We start from the raw sequence: 18,648 nt of genomic DNA, 5'->3' as shown, positions 1-18,648 counted from the left end.
AATCAGCCCTTTCTGAAACAGCCTTTTCTAGTGCTTTTTTCATTGGAATGTTAGCTTGTTATTTTAAACACCTTGTCTGAGAGCCTTCAACAATGCAGAAACACTGAGCACCTAAATATGACATGATGTCCATCCTGCCACTTATAACTAACAACTCGACAAGAGGGATTGTTAAGCTCATTACAGACATCTTTAAAAAAAATCCTCTGTTTTGAGCCTGATAAAAGAACAAAAGCAAAGTCAAGATCCCAAGTTCAAATAAATTCTACCCTGTAGATAAAAAGCAGAAGATTCTCTTGAGGACAGTGGGAACTAAAACTAACTGTTGGCCTTTCTTCAGCAACAGGGGTGTTAGGTAAGGCACAGGGCAAAACACTGCATTAAACATTTGTAATATTTCAGCATCACCAGAGTTGTACCTGGGAAGGCTTTTACTGCCAAGTGTCCAACTCTGTCAGCTCTTTGTTATATATCAGATTTTATTCCACAACTGAAGACCTTCAAGATAACAAAAGCATGCAAAGGAAAAGCAGATTGACTTTTTGGCAGGAAGTCAATGTGCAAATACTAATGAAATAATCTCAGTAAGCAGACTCTTCAAAGGTCAACAGCAACACATTGGATAACTTCAGCATTTAAATTATTACAATTCTGTCTTCAAGGCTTCTGACAGCTTCTGTGCCCTAAGTTAAGGGTTTTAAAAAATAATCAAGGTCTGATGACTGAACAGTCAGGGTCTCTACATCTCTATCTCTGTGACTCTTCAGACAAAGAGACTGTCTTTTTCCTATGGGAGCTACCAATCCAATCCCTAACTATTTAGGACCAGAACCAAAAGCAGTTAGGAAAGTGGTCTGTTCTCAATTCTCTTTCTCATCTGTTTCTGGCAAAGTACAATATGGAACACCCTATCTCAGTGCTATCTTCCATTACCTGCATTCTCCCTATTAATCTATATCTTGTTGTTTTATCTGTTTCTCCACTCTTCTACTTCATCACAATCAAATACTCTTCATTTCTCAGTAAGGGGGATCCCTCACTGATCTCCCCATGTCTTTCTTCTCTCCTTACTCAGAACTCAGGGTTGGGTTCAAGCAATGACAGATGATGGTGAGGAGGAGAAATGTCAATGACCTCAAACTGCCTAAGCTTTGAAATACCTCAGGTGAAAGTCACTTGCTGTCCCATAGTCCAATTTTGGTAGAGTGAAAGTTAGTGGTGACAACTTCAGAGGTTTAATTTGGATCAGAAAAGACTCCTGGAAGAATGAAGCACAGCTTATTTTCCATTTACTCATTGGAGCACCTTCAGTTCTCATTTTAACTACTCGAAATTATGGAGCACTGATTCATTTCCTGTCTTGCACTTTTAGGGATCAGGATCAATCCTGCTGTGTTACTGACAAAAACCCATCACTGGCATGTCAATAATTAACAATTACTGTCAGTTAATTCTGTATTAATCCTGCTTAGGGACTCAATTTCTGTTAACTGTATATGAAGGAACACTTTATCCCTCTCTTCACTGTCCCACTCTTCATTTTATCAATGCTTGGGACTGAAAAATCTCTTATTTTCTTCTTGCTGCTTTAGATGGTTCCTTCATATTGCAAATCTCCCTGACAATATTGTAAATTGCCAGGTAAAAAATGTGCATATAAGGTAGACAGTCCTCTTGTCTGTGCTCAGAAATTGTACTGAAGAGATTTAGATTGGCTTAATTGGATTCACTTCAGCATCTTTCAAATAAACAAACTAAATTAATACAAATTTCAGCCTAACTTCATCCTAGGAGTTACTATACAGTGTTTTGTATCCCTTTATTGAAACTGATTAATTTAAATTACCTTTTTATTTAGACTTTGCTTTTAGAACATTAGAAAACAGCAAATCATAAGCAAAAAATACAGAATTCTAGGAGAGATTACTTTCTGCTCCTTGCTGTGCCTAGTTCAAACACAAGAGGGTTGTTTTCTTTTCCACTTAATGCAGTACTACATTTAAGCTTCCTTATCCCTAACACAGGTCAGCTAGGAAAGGACTGTGAACTAAACCCTAACTCTCCATGAACCATGGAATCAACAATTACTTAACTTTCCTGATCCAGCATTTCTGCTAAAGAAAAAAGCTTAATAGGAACAAGAAGGGCACACCACGTTTCTGCTTAAACTGACGTGTTTGGGATTGCCAGTCAGACCCCATCAATTCCAAATTAGAGCAGTCAAGAAGCCAAAATGAGAATTCTTATGTGCTAGTTTGGTTTCTGCATCTCTCCCCACCAATTTAGAAACACATGGAAAGTGAATTCCACACTGGCATGAAGCATTTTCAACTTGCACAGCAGAGCCTCTTTGGCAGAGACACGTCCAGGATCAGCCAGCCTCCATGGAAAACTCTGTATTTCATCTCCTCCAAGTATCACCTCTGGGGACAGAGCAGCAAGAAGAGCTCAGCATTCCAGAGAAAATGACCTGAAGGCAAAGGAAAAGCAGGAATCACCTGGCTCAGGTGGAAATGGAGGTGGGCCACTAAGGCTTACAGATATATAGGTTTTATGTCCAGCATGAAGGAATTTAGACAAAAGGGAAGAGTTGCTGACTGTGACACTGCCAAAACACAAATACAGCAAGCATGGAAGAAACATTTTACCCCATCTGTGGGAATTTGCTTTTGTTCTTTTTATCAGCCTCAAAACATGTCTATGATGAGTTTAATGATCTCTCTAAAAGAGTTGTTTAGTTATAAGTGACAGTATCTCATGTCACACTTAGGTGCTCAATATTTCTGCATTGTTGAAGACAATCAGACAAGGTGTTTAAAATAACATGTAAATATCCTAATGAAAAAAAAAAGCACTCAAAAGGGCTATTTCAGAAGGGGATGATTTGAGAGCAGATTTACTACTATCAGCCACCAGGAAAATGTCCATTCATTTCAGATGCAGAATGAAAAAAGAGGGAATGGATATACATACTTAGATGGCTAAGTTAGAATCATTTCACCAATGTATTTATACTCTATAGCAACAGCTCCAAATCCACTGATAGTGGAAACTGCTTAGGAATAGCACATTAAGTTCCAGGCTTCCAGGCAATCACTACAGTAACATAGTCTGTTTCCCTACATCTTGGCAGTCCTTGGAGAGGTGTAGATACAGATTTAATGAGCAATGCCTACCATCTGTTAATATTGCCTCTAAGAGCAACTGAGAAAGAAACAGCAATACCAAAAGTGCATGAGATGGCAGAAGCTTTAGAAAAACTGACCATCAATAATTGGGTTTTCTGTGTATGACTTCTATAAAAACAAATCCCCAAAAATGAGCAGACTACATTTTGCAAGAATTACAATATTTAGGTCAGTCTTGAACCTGGGTTTAACCAGGAAATAAAAACCAGGTTAACAGAGGTAGTGAGTGTATCAGGCTCTCCAAAATGCCACATTCCAGGACCTGAACATGCAGGATCCAAACTCTGGGCTCACTCCTTTGTTAATGAACTAGAACAGCTTTTTTGAGTTATGCTGGTTTATATAAAGTATTGCCTACACAGGAAAGTAAGGCAGTATTTCTCATAGCTGTGCAGTAGTTTAGATTTGCCAACTTGTGACTATTTGTATAGTTAGAAACCTGCCCTGTGCCTCACTCCACTGCCCAGAACACCATCCTGGGCCTTGAAAAGCAGGCTCTTTGGAGGCATAGTACCCCTGAAAAAATTGAGTCAGACAACAAGATTCATTTCAAGAATAACCTTATAAACACCTGGGCTAGAGAACACAGCATTGACTACATGTACCATATCCCCTACTGTGGTGAAGAAACCCCAAATTACAAGTTCTAATTAAGATGTTCATCCAGTTCTCTACCATTGTTAACAATATTAATATTTCTTACCAGTGCCAGTGGTACATGTCAGAATTTTGTTAAGAAAGACAGTGTGAATCAATTCTGCTTCAAGTACAGACAAAAACGTTAGTGGGGTTGTCTTTGCTCAAAGACCAGGCTGCACATGGTGGATAATGCAGAAAGATAAAATGTGTATCTCAAAGAGATATGATTGTTGAGTGAGAATCATGAGTAAATATCACTGCCCTTGTCTGTATATCATATTTGTGTTTATAAAGCTAGAATATGTATTAGTTTTAATAATAAATTGATGATATAGAAATAAAGGGTAGAATGTCTTGGGGTGACTTTATAGTACTTGGATCCCCAAATGCCTGGTTTATGTTACATATGAAGTTCTGCACCTTTAATACTGGCTCTGAGAGGAAAGGGGGTAAGAAGAAGCCACAGTTTGTGTTGATAAAGAGAATTCACTCCCCCAAATCCTGTTCCTGGACTGTGGTGTCTGCAGCAGGACAGACAGCAGGACACAGCTTCTCTCTGGCTGTTAGTTAGCTTTAGCTAGCTGAGGCAGAGAGCTCCCCAGGTTGTTTTTTTCCCCTTTTTCCTGGATCTGTTCAAGCCTGCTCTGGACTGAAAACACCCAGCCAAACCCAGGAGCTCACTCACACCTGTGACCCACCAGAGCCTGGAACTCAGCACTTTCCAGCACCAGAGGGACTGAGAAGATCCTGAGTGAGCTGAGCTACACCACATGAAAAGGACTTTTTCTGGATCTGCCATCTCATCAAACAGTGAGAGGTTTTATTGTTAAATAGAGAGCTGGGCAATGAAAAGAGTTGAGTGGAGTAAAAAAGTTTCTGGAAGTTTTATTCTAGTTTTTTATTCTTGTAGTTCTGTTAATAAACTTTCTTTATTCCTTTTAAGTTTTGAGCCTGTTTGACCCTTCTCCTAATCCATATCTCACAGCAAGAAATAAGTAAGCATTCTGATGATTTTTAGCTACTGCTTAAAACCACCACAAGCTGATAGAACAAAAACTTCATTTTCTTCATCCAGTCATATACATTTCAGTCTTTTAATATTAATTACTTCTTCATCAAGAAAGCTTGGCAAAAATTCATTTAAGTGCTTTGGGTTTATTTCCACGGTCCCAGTTTAATTTGAACACAGTATTAAATCTGGAGGGAAAGACATAACTGGAGGTCCATAGTTTACATGATGAGGTATCTTTGGCCTACTTTATCCTACAAAGCTTTGTGACAAGAACAGATGTAAAAGCTCCTTGCAGTCCTTAATCAAGACATACTATTTACTGAGATAACCAGAAGGCAAAAGAATAAGCCAAGTCACCAGGGTTCAGAAACAGAGATGGTTGCAGGAGATAAAGGGTTTATTTTAATCCCAGGAACTCCCTGGCAGAGTTTAAGTCAATTATAATGTTAAAGCCACATTACCTTGCTGTATGCTAGTATAAAAATGTAGCATACATTTGTAGCAATTTAATAATCATCAAATTTTATTAAATACTGACCCTTTGAATCAGAAATGCATTATTTTTCAGTGATTTTAATGGGTTATTAATTTATGCAAATTACAGAGAGAGATTACTTCCCTTTTCCAAGCAGATTATACCAAGTACAGTTAAAATGCAAAAGTGTACTTTCTTTTTTGTAACTTCTGCAGAGAAAACAAAGGCAAAAAACTTCTGCTTGTTTTCATCACAGAAAAACAGGAATCAAAACCACATTCAGAGCAAGATATAATTAGGTGATAATTTAACTGTGCATGTTTCCTATTAAGGAGACAGTCACATTGAACCTTATTTAACACCAAAATCTTGTTGTTTAGAGATAGACTGTCATTATTTATTAAATCAAAACAAAAATAAAACACCCCTTCTGTATGTCATGCAGACATTGTGGGTGCTGATACCACTCTGGCAGGCACCAGGTACTCAGCTCCTTGCACTGAAGGAAATAATTTCTGAAAGACTGGATTTTGCATTCCTCTAGAACTCAAAACCAAATTCTTTCATTTTACTTTTAGCATGGGGTATGGCACTAAACTGCAAACACATGAAAGCCAAAACCCATTCCAGTTCACAGTCTGTCACACAGGTGTGGTAAAGAGAGCCCAAATCACACACAAAAGGTGCTCCAGCCCTCTCCTTGCCCCATGGTAAGACATTCTTACAGATTAAATACCCCCAAACTCTCCCAGCCACACCCACAGCCTGCTTTCTTCCACAGCCTATTCCCTCTGCCCTGACTTCTGTCTCACCCATACTGTACAGGTGAAGACCTATTAAAACTCTTATTTACAGACCCCTGCTGAACCCCTAAACCACTGCACTGTAGTGGCCAAAGTTTCCTCATCTCTCAGGAGACAGGTGAATTGTTTCCTTAGTTTTTTTTGTTTTTTTTTTTTAATTTGGAAAATGATTTTTTTATACCTGAACAGAAATTAAGTACTGAAAATAAATCCAGACATTCCATCTCACTGTGCTAGATCTCTGGGAAAAGCTCTGGGCTCTGACACTCCAAATACTCAGCTAGTTTAGAAAACATTATTCTGCAAAGGCTTGAATAGCCTTTTTGTCTTTGGTCACATCCTCAAATGTCAGTAAAACCCACCTGTGGTGACAAGCACCCCTGGTAATGACTGAAGTTAGGGACAGCTGCACCACAAAGTAAAACCAACATTTCATTTCCATAGCTCTTATTTTAGCTTCTACTAATGTCAGATCACATATAAAGAATATAATGCTTTCTTCATCCACATTTATTAGATGGTACACACTCTTAGTATGCTCCAGAATAGGGGAAATAAAGAAGCATAAAATTCACTTCCATTCAAGAATAGCCAAGATGAGTCTCAAAGAGCAATAAATAGTAAGATACTGCTGACACCCAACAGGAAGAAAGACAGTTAAAACCGTTACAAATCCACATCTCTCAGTTACTTAACAATCTATAGGTTCAGTCAATTTAAAAGATCCAGGAACAGGGGTTTAGTGGATTAGTAACAACAGACCATTAATCTCTGCAGCCTCCATTTTAATCCAGCAATAACCAAAGTGATTGAAAATCATTCTGACACGTGATTAGTAAAGCTTCTGAGCATGGTTTTCTCCCATACTTTAATCCCCACTGCAGAGGTCACAGCACCTTTCTAATGAACTATTTACTAAGGGACCTCTGCTTAATGTTTAACTAAAGTTTAGGCCAACATTTTTGGCTGAGTAAATCCTCTGCAATATATATCTGTAAATACCTCTCTCAATTAACAGCTGACTTTGAAGATTTCATTTTGCACTTCATTTCAACTTATATTAGCAAAGCTTTCTTTCTTTCCTGGAAAAATGTCCAAAACAAAGTTGTCTGAAACAAATACTCATTTTCTGCATAAGATTTTAAATAAACACGTAGGAATTGATAACTGTCATCCTAAATGCCAGATTATTTCTGTACAGTTTATATAATATCAGTGAAAGTTACATCCAAAAAACTTGAGTTTTAAAAATAATGCACTAGTATAACATCATACACTCTTGGTTTTAAATATAAGAATGCTTTATTTCAAATGTATTAACTTCTGGAGTATTCAGTGACTAGAATCAACTCTTAAATGACCAGTAATGAGATGATACTAAGTGATCAAGACACATTTCATCATTTATTCCTCCACAACAACAGCATATCAGTGAAGAAGCCATTGAAAGAGACACTTTGCAAAAAGGATTTAAATTCAGCTCTTGCTACTGGTGGCCTGAAACCTGAGCCACAGGTTCCTTTTCAGGAGCATAAAAAGCAAGATGCTGACTACTTTGTAATCAGAAATACTCTTTTACTACTGCAAAGTAAATAAATATTTAAAAATATAAAAACACAGCAGAAGGTTCCAGCTCCATAGAGCAGGGAACTAAAAATGGGTGTTTTGAGTGAGTTACTGCTGTTTGTGAAGCATTAAGTAGCACCAAAGTAGGACAAGGGCTGGAGAAGAGAAAGGAGAAAGTCTGCAAGCTTTGTGCCCTTTGGTAGATATAATCCATATACAGAAATATGGTCTAAATGTACTGCAGAGATGTCCAGCTGTTTTTATAAATAGTAAAAAACCTTTTTTCTTGTGGTAGAAATTAATTCATAATATTATAAATGAACCTGATCTCATTTAAATACATGAGGAATTTTTCTGCTGACACAGACTGAATCTGCCACCAGCAGGGGAGAGGACAGGTTTGCTTTGCTTGGTCCCAGACAGAGGCACAGACAGATCCTCAAGTGTTTTACATTTTCCCCACCAGTTTTCTCTCAGTCTGACTAAACTGTGCTTAACCCATCTAAATTCTGTCAGCTGCTTGCACACACCATGAGGTGTCCCAGACATCCCTGCAGGTACCACCTGCTCCACAGGTGAGTCCCCATCCCAATGGATGTCCTCTTTTTATCAGGACTTGAGGCCAAGAGAAAATTAAAATTTGTGTTGGGAAGAAAGTGGAAGAGAAACTCAAACGTAAAAAGCATTGCATATTACCAGTCATCTCTTGTAATTTCACTTTTTAGTCTTCTGGTTGTGTTTACTATTGTGGAAGATGGTGTTTGTTTCTTTCAGGGCATCCATACAATGAGAATTAACAAAATACAATCCAGTTTATATGAATTCTGATTGTACATTTTGTTTTGCTATGCTAATCACCCTAGAAAAGTCTTCATCTTTGCTTTACCACACAAAGAACTGAGATTATTTTACCAGGATAAAAACCTGTTTTCTACACAACTGTATAATTTAAAGAGCGATTATGAAAATTTTTGCTCATCTTAGCTGGGCTTTTCCAAAGATTTTGTATTATTCACATATTATACCACTGCTACTCCTTGCTTCAGCAAAGCACTTCAACACATCCTTAATCTAAACTGTTTTATACAATTACATGTTAAGACTCAGACTGAGCAGAACACTTAAACAAGCCTTTTAGGTTTTGCATTTTGCTGAATCTTGCTGTTAACATATCAAAATAAAATGTAAAGAGGGTGACTCAGTTTTTAGCTTGCATGTATGGAAACATATTTATACTGTCTAATAAAATAATATTATTTATTACTCTGTTTTCCATCCTGTTTCACAGTGAGCTAAATACCTGTGACTCTAGAGCAAAGGCACAATTACAGACTGGCAAAGATGAATTGTTAACAACTTGGAGAGAGTGCTAGGGGAGCTAATGAAGATAAAAGTTATGCATCTTGAAATAACTTTACATTTCAGTTGGAATTACTGCCACATGGTACCCTCAGGATTGTCTGGGCAAGCAAAAGGAGACTGTGGGGTCCTTGTAGATTACTTTGTTTTCCAGCAGGTACAAAAACCAACATGACAATAAGATAATGCTTATAAGTATGAATGTGAACAAAAAAAACCCCCTCTGAAACACCAGAAATGTTGAATCCAGGTGAATATATAATGCAAAATAAAAAATGGGAGGAGTTCAGACATGATGGGAAAAATGCCCTGGGGTGAGGTTTCACCCCTCAAAACAAATTCATGTATGTGTTCAGAGTATATCCAGAATTCCAGCAGGACAGAAAGGAACCTGCTGGGTTCTGGGCTGCTGAGAGCAAATTCCAAAGACAAAATTTAGGACCAAAATCTCTGGTGCTCTTTACTGTGTGTAGTCACCTACACCCACACTGAGGGGATGTGAAACACGAGGCAGGAAAGTGCTGCACTTGGAGAACCCACTCATTACTCACAGCCCAAACACAACCAGAAAAAGGCCAACTGAGTGAATCTCAATAATTTAAACTGAATTTAAATAACACACATTTATGGAGGAACCTTGTCTGGATCTGAATTTTACCTTAATATCACACACACTGGAAACAAATTTAAGTTAAATTCTAACTAATTCTAATGGATTTAATTCTTATGTGTACCATAACTGTATCTTAGGATAACTTCACTGCACACATGATGAGGAGAAGAAACACTCTGTAGGAGGAAGGCAGAGAGAGAAGAAGGATCCAGACCATGAGGAAACACACCAGGGCTTTTCTGTGACCCTGCACAAACTGAGGGGATCCAGCCCCACACCCCAACCAGAAACACAGATTGAGATCAATTCATGGCAATTACATGGCCAAAATAAGAGTGAAAATGGACTGCAACTACTCAAATTCTTACTGACTGACTTTCCACGTGACATTTTACCTCAGCTCCTCCATCTGTGAAAGTGTGGCCAACACTGTGTATTCCCTGCAAACTGCCCCAAGTCCTGACACTGAAATTATTTAATTTTTTTAACTGAAATAAAATGCAAAGCTCCTTCATCCTCCACCTTTCAGTCTTAGAAAAAACAAGACAAGCAGCCCCATTCAGAGAACTCTTCTGTCAGTAGGTTTACTCATTTCTCACCAGCTGGATTAGGACCAGCAGAGCATCAGTTAAACTCCTTTCTGTTCCAGCAGTGGGGACCATCACAGGATCACTCAAACATCTTTCCCTTCCAGCAGAGGCATTAGGACCATCACAGGATCACTCACACACCTTTCCCTTCCAGCAGAGGCATTAGGACCATCACAGGATCACTCACACACCTTTCTGTTCCAGCAGAGGCATTAGGACCATCACAGCTCACACACCTTTCCCCTCCAGCAGCAGCAGCCCTTCCATAACTGCAGCTTCCCACTTGGGAAACAGAAAGCCTTAACACCAAGTTGTGGGGCATTCCACTGATAGATAAACAAACAGCTAATTTTGCATAAAATTTCACTCCCAAGAACCCTACTGAAGTATTGTCATCCTTTTTTACCAGGAGGTATAAATTTGCAGCACCACCTTTTTCCTGAAGTTTCTTTTCTCTCCCACTGTGGCAAATGCAAGTTAATGCTCTTTACAGCAGCCCAAAAATGTCACATTGCCATATAAATTTCAGCTGTGGCAGCAGGAATCCCTCCTGACCTGCTCCCTACCCAAAAACCATCCTCCTGGGAATGGCAGGGCTTGCTGCAGGACACAGCCTCTTCAACATCACTTCAAAGACTTGTTTTCCATAGTCACATGTACAAAAGACCCTTCACTACCACTCATTATATTTTTCTTTTAGCATTAATAATACATAGGTGTCCTGCTGGCAAAGCAGAAAAAGTCCTCTTAGGATTATTCCTGCAGCAGAACAAGGCTCTGTAGTGGTTAACAGCAGGAAGGAACTGAAATTGGAAACAACCCACAAAAATGACAAGAGGATGATTTTTCAGAAACCACGTTTCCCTCTAAATTCATCTACTCAAATTCTATTTCCAAAACATAGAGATGTCAACACATTTAGAGGGGGAAAAGAAAAAGGGTAACATTGCTTAGCAGCCTCCTCCACGCATGTGCTGAGAAGCCACTTGGGAAGAGTCAGTGCACGATTTTTCCATTCCATATTTAAAGCTTGACCAAGTTAAGGACTAACAATAAAGGGAGGAAAAAACAATTCATGCTGATTTTAGTGTTTTACTAAAAAGTATATTCTATTTAGTTATTTGTGGCTTACAGCTGCTGTGGTATTTTTCTGGCAACAATATCAGAAAAGTAAAAACTGTGGGGAATTTAATGCTTTTTTTACTTCAGAAATACAAATGTTACAGATTCATGAATTCAAAACAGAAATGTTTCCATGTGGAAACATACATCTGACAATGAAAGTATTTATTTTCTTTAGTTCTGAATACTGATTTCATAATGCAATGTACATGGAAACTGATCACCTTCCACTTTCCAAGATGAGTAAAAGTAAATTAAATATTTTGGGACTGTGATCCTGAAAGGCTTTACCTGGCTGTTTACAGGAGCACAGACACCTGCAACCTAAAGCTTTTCTTGCTGTTGACAGTTCAAGTTTTGCAATTTTTAAGGCCCAAATCTCAGTAACACCAAAGTCCTTTAGAACATTTTTTTGGAGTTATGAGGACTTTTAGGGTGGATGTAAATCTAGGTTCCCTTTACCTCACCTGTCACCTGCTAAGCACTACGTGACAAATTTGCCTTATTGGCAAATTGGAAGTTTGCACTTATGAACACCCATGTCCATGAATGAGGCACTACATCAGCAGAAAGGCACTCCACAGGATGTAAGTCTGCAGTGTTTCAGCCCTCTATTTTCATGACAATATTAATTTGCTATTTTATCTCCAAGGAATTCCATTAAAAGACACTTGGCAGCTTTATAACTCTCAATGGTTAAACCAGCAATAAAATACTGTACTACTTTGAATTCAGCTGTAAATAGGTTTGTCTGTAAAGCCTTCCCTCCCTCAAATACCAGATTATTATCCTTTGAAAAACATTATTTCCCATTTATTTACCAATAATGTTTCAATTCATTTACCACAGTGCAATTTTTGGTAACTGATGTTGCCCTATGTATGGGCAGGCACCTTTGTACTTTCTGATGGCATTACAATGGAAATGCAGTCCCATTGTACAGTGTTACCTCTAAACAAGTCAATTACAATTTGATTCCTATTTCATATTCCTCCCAACATGGTGTGTAGTGAAGACAAAAACAAGACAGGAGCAAAACAAGACTTATCACAGCATTTCTGTATTGTCCATAACTAACTGTCACCTAGTTTTGTGTGCTGCTTGAGCTGGTAATGAGATAATGATGGAACAGTTTTATATAGTTCTCTATTAACAGCCCAGATGGGCCATGTTAAGTTTAGCCATAATCAGCAACGATGAAAACAGCAACTTCCTCCTCAGCTAAATTACCACCTTTCAACCAAGCAAGAAAGCAATACTTTGACCAATAGCAACAGAGAAAAAACAGTATTTTAGGGAAAGCAGGAATTCCTTATTCATTCATATGCAAGGAATATTCAAAATGCAAATGGAAAGCCATTTCAATCCTTGCTATATTTAAAATCTAGCTGTTGTAGAATTTAAAACTGAGAACTTTCCAAAAATGTCAAGGGCAAAACTTCCCTATAGCCTCAGCTGCATTTTAAAGAGCTTAATTTGAGTTGGGTTTGATTCCTGACTTTAATAATTTTATCTTGGTATCTAGTTCAATTGGATTACAATGAGGCAACATAACCAGGTGAAGAGGTTTGAAACCTGGGTATCTACATCACTATGATTTGGAAAAGAATAGCAGCAAACCAGTTTCTTTCCACCAGTTTATTGGATGGAAAATAGCTCAGCATAATGTGCAAAAATTATTCATGAATATTCCCTTCTATTACCTTAACATAGGCTAAAAATATGTGTGTTATTCCAGCACTTCAGTACCTATCTGGTCACACTCTAGCTGTAAAACTAACAATAATAATAAATAGAATGATTAAAAATACAAGACATGAACAAAAAAAAGTAAAAGCAGGTATTTACAGGAGACTACAAAGGCCACTTCCATAGAATTTTCAAGCAGAAACATGTTCACACCTTTTGAGAAGGTGGAAAAAAATCTCTAAAGTGAGAAAGCATTCCAGAGGTGAGGAACTGAGGGTCTCTGGACCCAACCTATGGTCCCTCCATGTGGAGAATGTGAGCACAGACTGACTCCATGTAGATTTTCAGTAACATCAACTCCATGCAGGCATGAAGATTTGCCCACAGACATGAGGCTCTGGAGATGGTACTAAAGCAGAAAAAAATGGGTAAAGTTCTTAGTTACCAAAAACCCTCTGCATGTTACACCTTCCTGTATGCCCAGTGCTCACTTTCACATATGTGTGTGTGTTTAATATATATATCTGTGCTATGAGGAATTCCTTCCCCTAGAATATCACATATCTTAAAAGTGACAGAAGATATTTCTGTGACACTATTTGAGGATAATTAACATGGTTTCAACATTTTTGTCCTAACATAATGAACCATTCACTGTTCTAATGTTGGATGTTAGAGCTTTGATATTCTTCTCATCTGCAATTCTGCTTGAATTATCTCAGGTTGTGTGATGCTATGAGAAGAAGAGTTATCAGACCTTACAGACCATGATTCAGCAGGTAATTCCAGCCCTGGCATAGTTTAGAGTTCCTATAGGGCATCTCTGTGTTATGCCAGGTAATAAGAGCTCAGAGACCACAGAACTGGCAAGACAGAAAATGAAGTACAAATGTGGTCCAAATCTACCTCTAGTCCTCACTGCCAGGAGATGCCACATCAGCTGCTCAGCACACACTGGAGTTCCCAGATAGAGGAAGGTTCTTTTACATCATCTCAGTTGTTCATCATACATGATTTATGGCACTAGTGTGCTGCCAAACAGGCCACAGAAGTTACATCCTAAAAGGGATTTGGCCCCATGTGTCTTGACAGCATGGCAAAAGATGAAAATACTTCCAAATAACACGACAGCTTTTATCCATGTCAGTTCCCAGAAGCTAAATGAATAAGAGGTAGTGTATCAATTCATAGGAAGGCAAAAATATGTTGATTGTGTAGGTTTTATAAATCATTTTGTTGATGTATTAAGAGAAAATGTACATGGAAACCTTCTTAGCCAATACCCTCAACAGCTTCATTTTCTTATTTAAACCAAGAATCCTGTAAAGTTTTGAAAACAACTTCCTAGCTTTTTTTCTTGAAATTGATTGTTAATATCTCAATTCATAAAAAACCTTCCTCATGGCTCATTCAAATGTCTGTGTAAGCAAAGGTGACAGCCACCTGAGAACATTGATGCTAATTCATCTTTGGTGGGATTACTCCTCAGGAAGGAAATTTTGAACATCATACAACAACTATTATCTTCTTTGTATATAAACAGTAAAATCCCTGTGCCAGGAGTATCTGCATCTTCAAAGGAACAACATCTAGTGAGGACTTATTTCAGCATTCTGTCTACAGGACATTTCCTCTGCTCTGTGCTCCTTCTGTGCTGAACAGTATAATTAAAAAGACACAACATCAAAAGTCATAATACACATCATGATTGTTTTTCTCAGAGGCTACAACTTAAGGGAATAAATATGACTTTGAAGGAAAGCAAGGGCTTTCATCTCTGTCTAAAGGACAGAAATGCTTTTCGTGGTCCTTCAGCCTGTTTATATTTCTCATTTGCATCTGCACAAGGAAACTAGATTCTCTTTTCAAACAAGCAATTTCAAGTAGCAAAAGCCTTAATTAAGTATGCCAAGAAAACAAAAATATTGAGTTCATGAAGTTCACACATAAATTATTTCCCAAAGACACGGAAGAGACGGTGATTAAGAAAAAAATCAATTTCTAAATCTCAGTATAGTTTCTTCCAAAACAATCTCTCATACACACAAGTAACTGACAGATAAAAATTATTAAATATAAAATATTTTGAAAACATATATATGCCTCTTTTTATTAGATTAAACTACTCTATTTTTTCCCTATGCTAAATCTCCAAGAATTCATGAATGTGAGAGACACTGAAGAGTCAATTGTGTAACTTCATCATTACTTATTTTAAATAAGAAACACAGCACAAGTGCTACATTCAGCATAATTTCTACTTAAATGTTATGTAAATACACAGCAAAGGACGTACCATTGAACCTGTGTTTAGTAAGTTCATTAATAATGGTTAAAGAACTTTACAGTCTGTTCAATTCAGTGAATGACATTATCCCTTTGAAGAGCAGCCCCTAATAGGCCCTAATCCAAATAACTGCTGGAATTAGCAGGAGGAAGATCACAGGTTTAAACAGACACTGAATCAAACATTTGCTAATGTTCAGGAAAGATCCATGTACAGCAGATCTCTCTTCAGTCTTCACTGCTAAAACAACTGAATGAATAAGAAAGAAAAAAAGAAAATAAATACTGCCACACTCCTTAACTCACATTCCAGACATTTGCAGCACTAAATCACAACTAGTGTTTTTTATAAGTAACATGTTGAATGAATGACCAGTGGTGAAGTATAAAAATACAGAGTGCCTCCAATCCTGTGCTGAGGCAATCTCTTAACAGGCTTCATGACATCTCCCACCTGCACTGTTATCCAGACATCCCAGCCAGATAATTTGCTACAAAACCCAGTGTAAAAAGGATGGCAGAGGCAACATACAGAGCATTAGTGCCAGTCAGATATCTACAGATCTTAATCCTTTTTACTAAGATGACATATAGTGAGGATTCCTGAAAAAAAATAAAAATCCCCAGGAAGAAGAAGAAAAGAAAACAAGGCTGAAGCATGTATACATCCCCTGTGTGGTAAAAATTGTCTGAAACCACAGCTTTAACCATGAAATAGAAGCATCCCACCATTCACTTATTCCCTTTATTCCCTCAAAAAAAAAAAAAAAAATAAAGAAGAAAAAAGAGAAAAAGCAAATAGACATGGTGTGAGTGTGGACAGTATCAGGTATCTGTGCTAGAGGGAGATGGAGAATGGTGGGAGCCCCTGCAGGACTGATCCCACTGGTTCCAAAGCCTGGGCTCCCCTGTCTGAAGAGCAGGAAAGGAGGGCAGGAGCTCAGGGAACAGTGACAGCTAAATGCATGGCATGAGTAGCTGCATAGAATGGGACAGCTTCTTTCTGTTTCAGGGTATTAATGTCACAGTGGCCAAGAGAGTGATGAGCTGCAGTTAGCCACTCTCACAGTGGTACTTTAAAAAGTACCCGATTTGAGGAGCACTGGACAGGCAGCACATCACGCTGAGCTAAACAGATAAGTGTGATATTTCAATGACAAGAGGCAGCAGCTTTTGCTGTTCTAAAAAGCAAGAGGGTGAATTTTTCTGATGGTACCAATGGACACGACTGGAAGGTCAGCCTGGGTTGCTGGCAGTGTCACCCGGGTGCCTGGTGGCAGATGGTGCCAGTCTGTGGGGATAAAAGGAAGGCTGACGCACACCGTGGGCTGACAGCGATGCTATTTGCTCAGGAATAAAGGAGCTCTGGGGCAGGTGCAGGCAGGACAGATTACCAGGGATGCTGAGCCCCAGGGTGTGCCCAGCCCAGGGCTGGAAGGGTGGATAAACTGGGAGGCTCTGCAGGAAGCACGGTGGGGCTGAGCTGCCAGGGCGGATGCTGCAGGTGCTGCCGTGTGGGGGCTGTGTCTGGGACACAGCCCAGGCCAATCCCAGCAGAGTTTTGGACCTGCCTCTCCCTACAGACATCCAGGCTGGACACTTGGGATGTCCACCAGGACCCCAGCTCTCCCCCCAGCACTGCCTAGTGCTGTTTGTGTTCCCATTTCTGGACTTAGGCAATGGCTGGAGGGCAGAGGAAGGTGCGGGAAGTGGAGCAGGGGGAGATGCAGGCAGCCTGCACATCCCCATGGGGCTCCCTGGAGTGTCCCAAGCTGGAAATGTGGCCACCTCGCCACTCCTGCCTCCTGCAGCATCATTATTCCAAACGAGTATGACAAACTAACAAGGGAGCCAGGGCTTTTGCAGTCAAAGGGAGTGTTTTCCCCACAAATAAATTGCTCAAATCCTTTACACTAGACACCTAGGCATGCCTATTTATTAATTGGAGAAGCTCTGGTGACAACTGAAATTACCTTGCTTTCCACATATTGAAGGGAGAGAGATCTTTGCAGGCTTAAAATAAAGCTGGAAATCCCAGCCACCACAGAGCTCTCTGAACGGGGCTTTATTTTTTAAAGAAAAAAAAATAATTTTCAGAGCACAGACACAGTAAAGCTCATTTTAAAAGCAGAGGCACATTCTTTACTGCTGTCCCTCCCTTTGCAGACCCTGAACTGTGGCACCAGAACATGACAGCTCCATCAACAAACCACAAATCCTTCAAGATCTGCATATCAGCCAAGTTTAAGAACTTCAGGAGATATGAAATTCTGGGATCATGGCAACGTTGCAAATAATTATCACAGTCAGGTACACTAGCAATGATAAACATCTCCTTTATCAGTACACTGTGTTGTGTATGGTATGAATGGTAATTAAAACACACGTATTTGAATTAAGGGTGAGTGGAAAGTGATGAGAGTCGATTTCTGTCACAACCCACTCACAGTACACCATTCATGGATTTTTCAACTACAGTTTTGATCTGGGTTTAACTGTTCCTCTTGCCCCTTAAGGGGATGCCTGGGAACACAGCATCTCCCCCGCTCCCTCGCTCCTTCTGTGCTTGCTGCATACCTGAAATGCAGATGATGAAATTCGCTTGCAGAAGAAAAAGCACCTCCCAAACAATTTCCATCCTCCGATTCTCATGCCAAGTGCATCCCTCGGCGAAAAAAAATAACAAAGATCAATATCGCAGTTTGAACGATCCCAGCAAATTTCCTTTCGAACTTGCAGACTGTATTCCCCAGATGTGCTGACAACACATGTCCGAGCTCTCTCTCCGCACGGCTCAAGCGAGATCCCTTCCCTTCCTTCGCCCTCCAAAAAAGATCACGAAGCCAGCTGCCAGTACCGGGATCTTCCTCCTCGAGCGAGAAAAAATTCCACCAGATTTCCCAACACGACATAGACAACAAACCCCAACCGATCCGATATCCGGAGAGTCTCTATTCCAGGGGCGGCCAGGCCGAGTTAACCCCAAAACTCTTTGCACGTCTCAGCGGGGCACAGCCGGCATGCCGGGCAAGGAGGCGGCGAAGGGAGGGGGGATTCCCGTCCTGTTGCTGCTGCTATAGAATGAGCGGAAAGAGATTAATACCCGCTGCAAAGCCCTCCACCCCCGCTGCAAAGCCCTCCACCCCCGCTGCGCTCGGAGCGCGCAGCCCCGGCCGCCCGGCCCCGCCGCAAAGCCGGCGTGCGACTGCAGGGGTCGGGCTTGCCCCGCGCACCGAGCCCCGAAATGCAGCCCCAACACCCTGCCCCAATTGCAGCCCCAGCACCCTGCCCCGAAATGCAGCCCCA

General features: G+C 39.7%; 1 protein-coding gene across 1 annotated transcript in view; it reads right to left on the bottom strand.

The window, feature by feature from the left end:
- CA10 (carbonic anhydrase 10) overlaps positions 1 to 18,446 on the bottom strand; it is a 168,978-nt gene extending 150,532 nt beyond the window's left edge. The window contains exon 1 of the mRNA XM_015645856.3: positions 17,920 to 18,446. Within this exon, the coding sequence (XP_015501342.1) occupies positions 17,920 to 17,980 (61 nt within the window). The 5' untranslated portion in view covers positions 17,981 to 18,446. The remainder of the gene's footprint in view (positions 1 to 17,919) is intronic.
- Between the last annotated feature and the right edge of the window lie 202 nt (positions 18,447 to 18,648).

The sequence above is a fragment of the Parus major genome, chromosome 18 (genome assembly GCF_001522545.3).
Source record: "Parus major isolate Abel chromosome 18, Parus_major1.1, whole genome shotgun sequence".
Taxonomy (NCBI): Eukaryota; Metazoa; Chordata; class Aves; order Passeriformes; family Paridae; genus Parus; species Parus major.
This window is presented reverse-complemented; position numbering and strand designations above follow the sequence as displayed.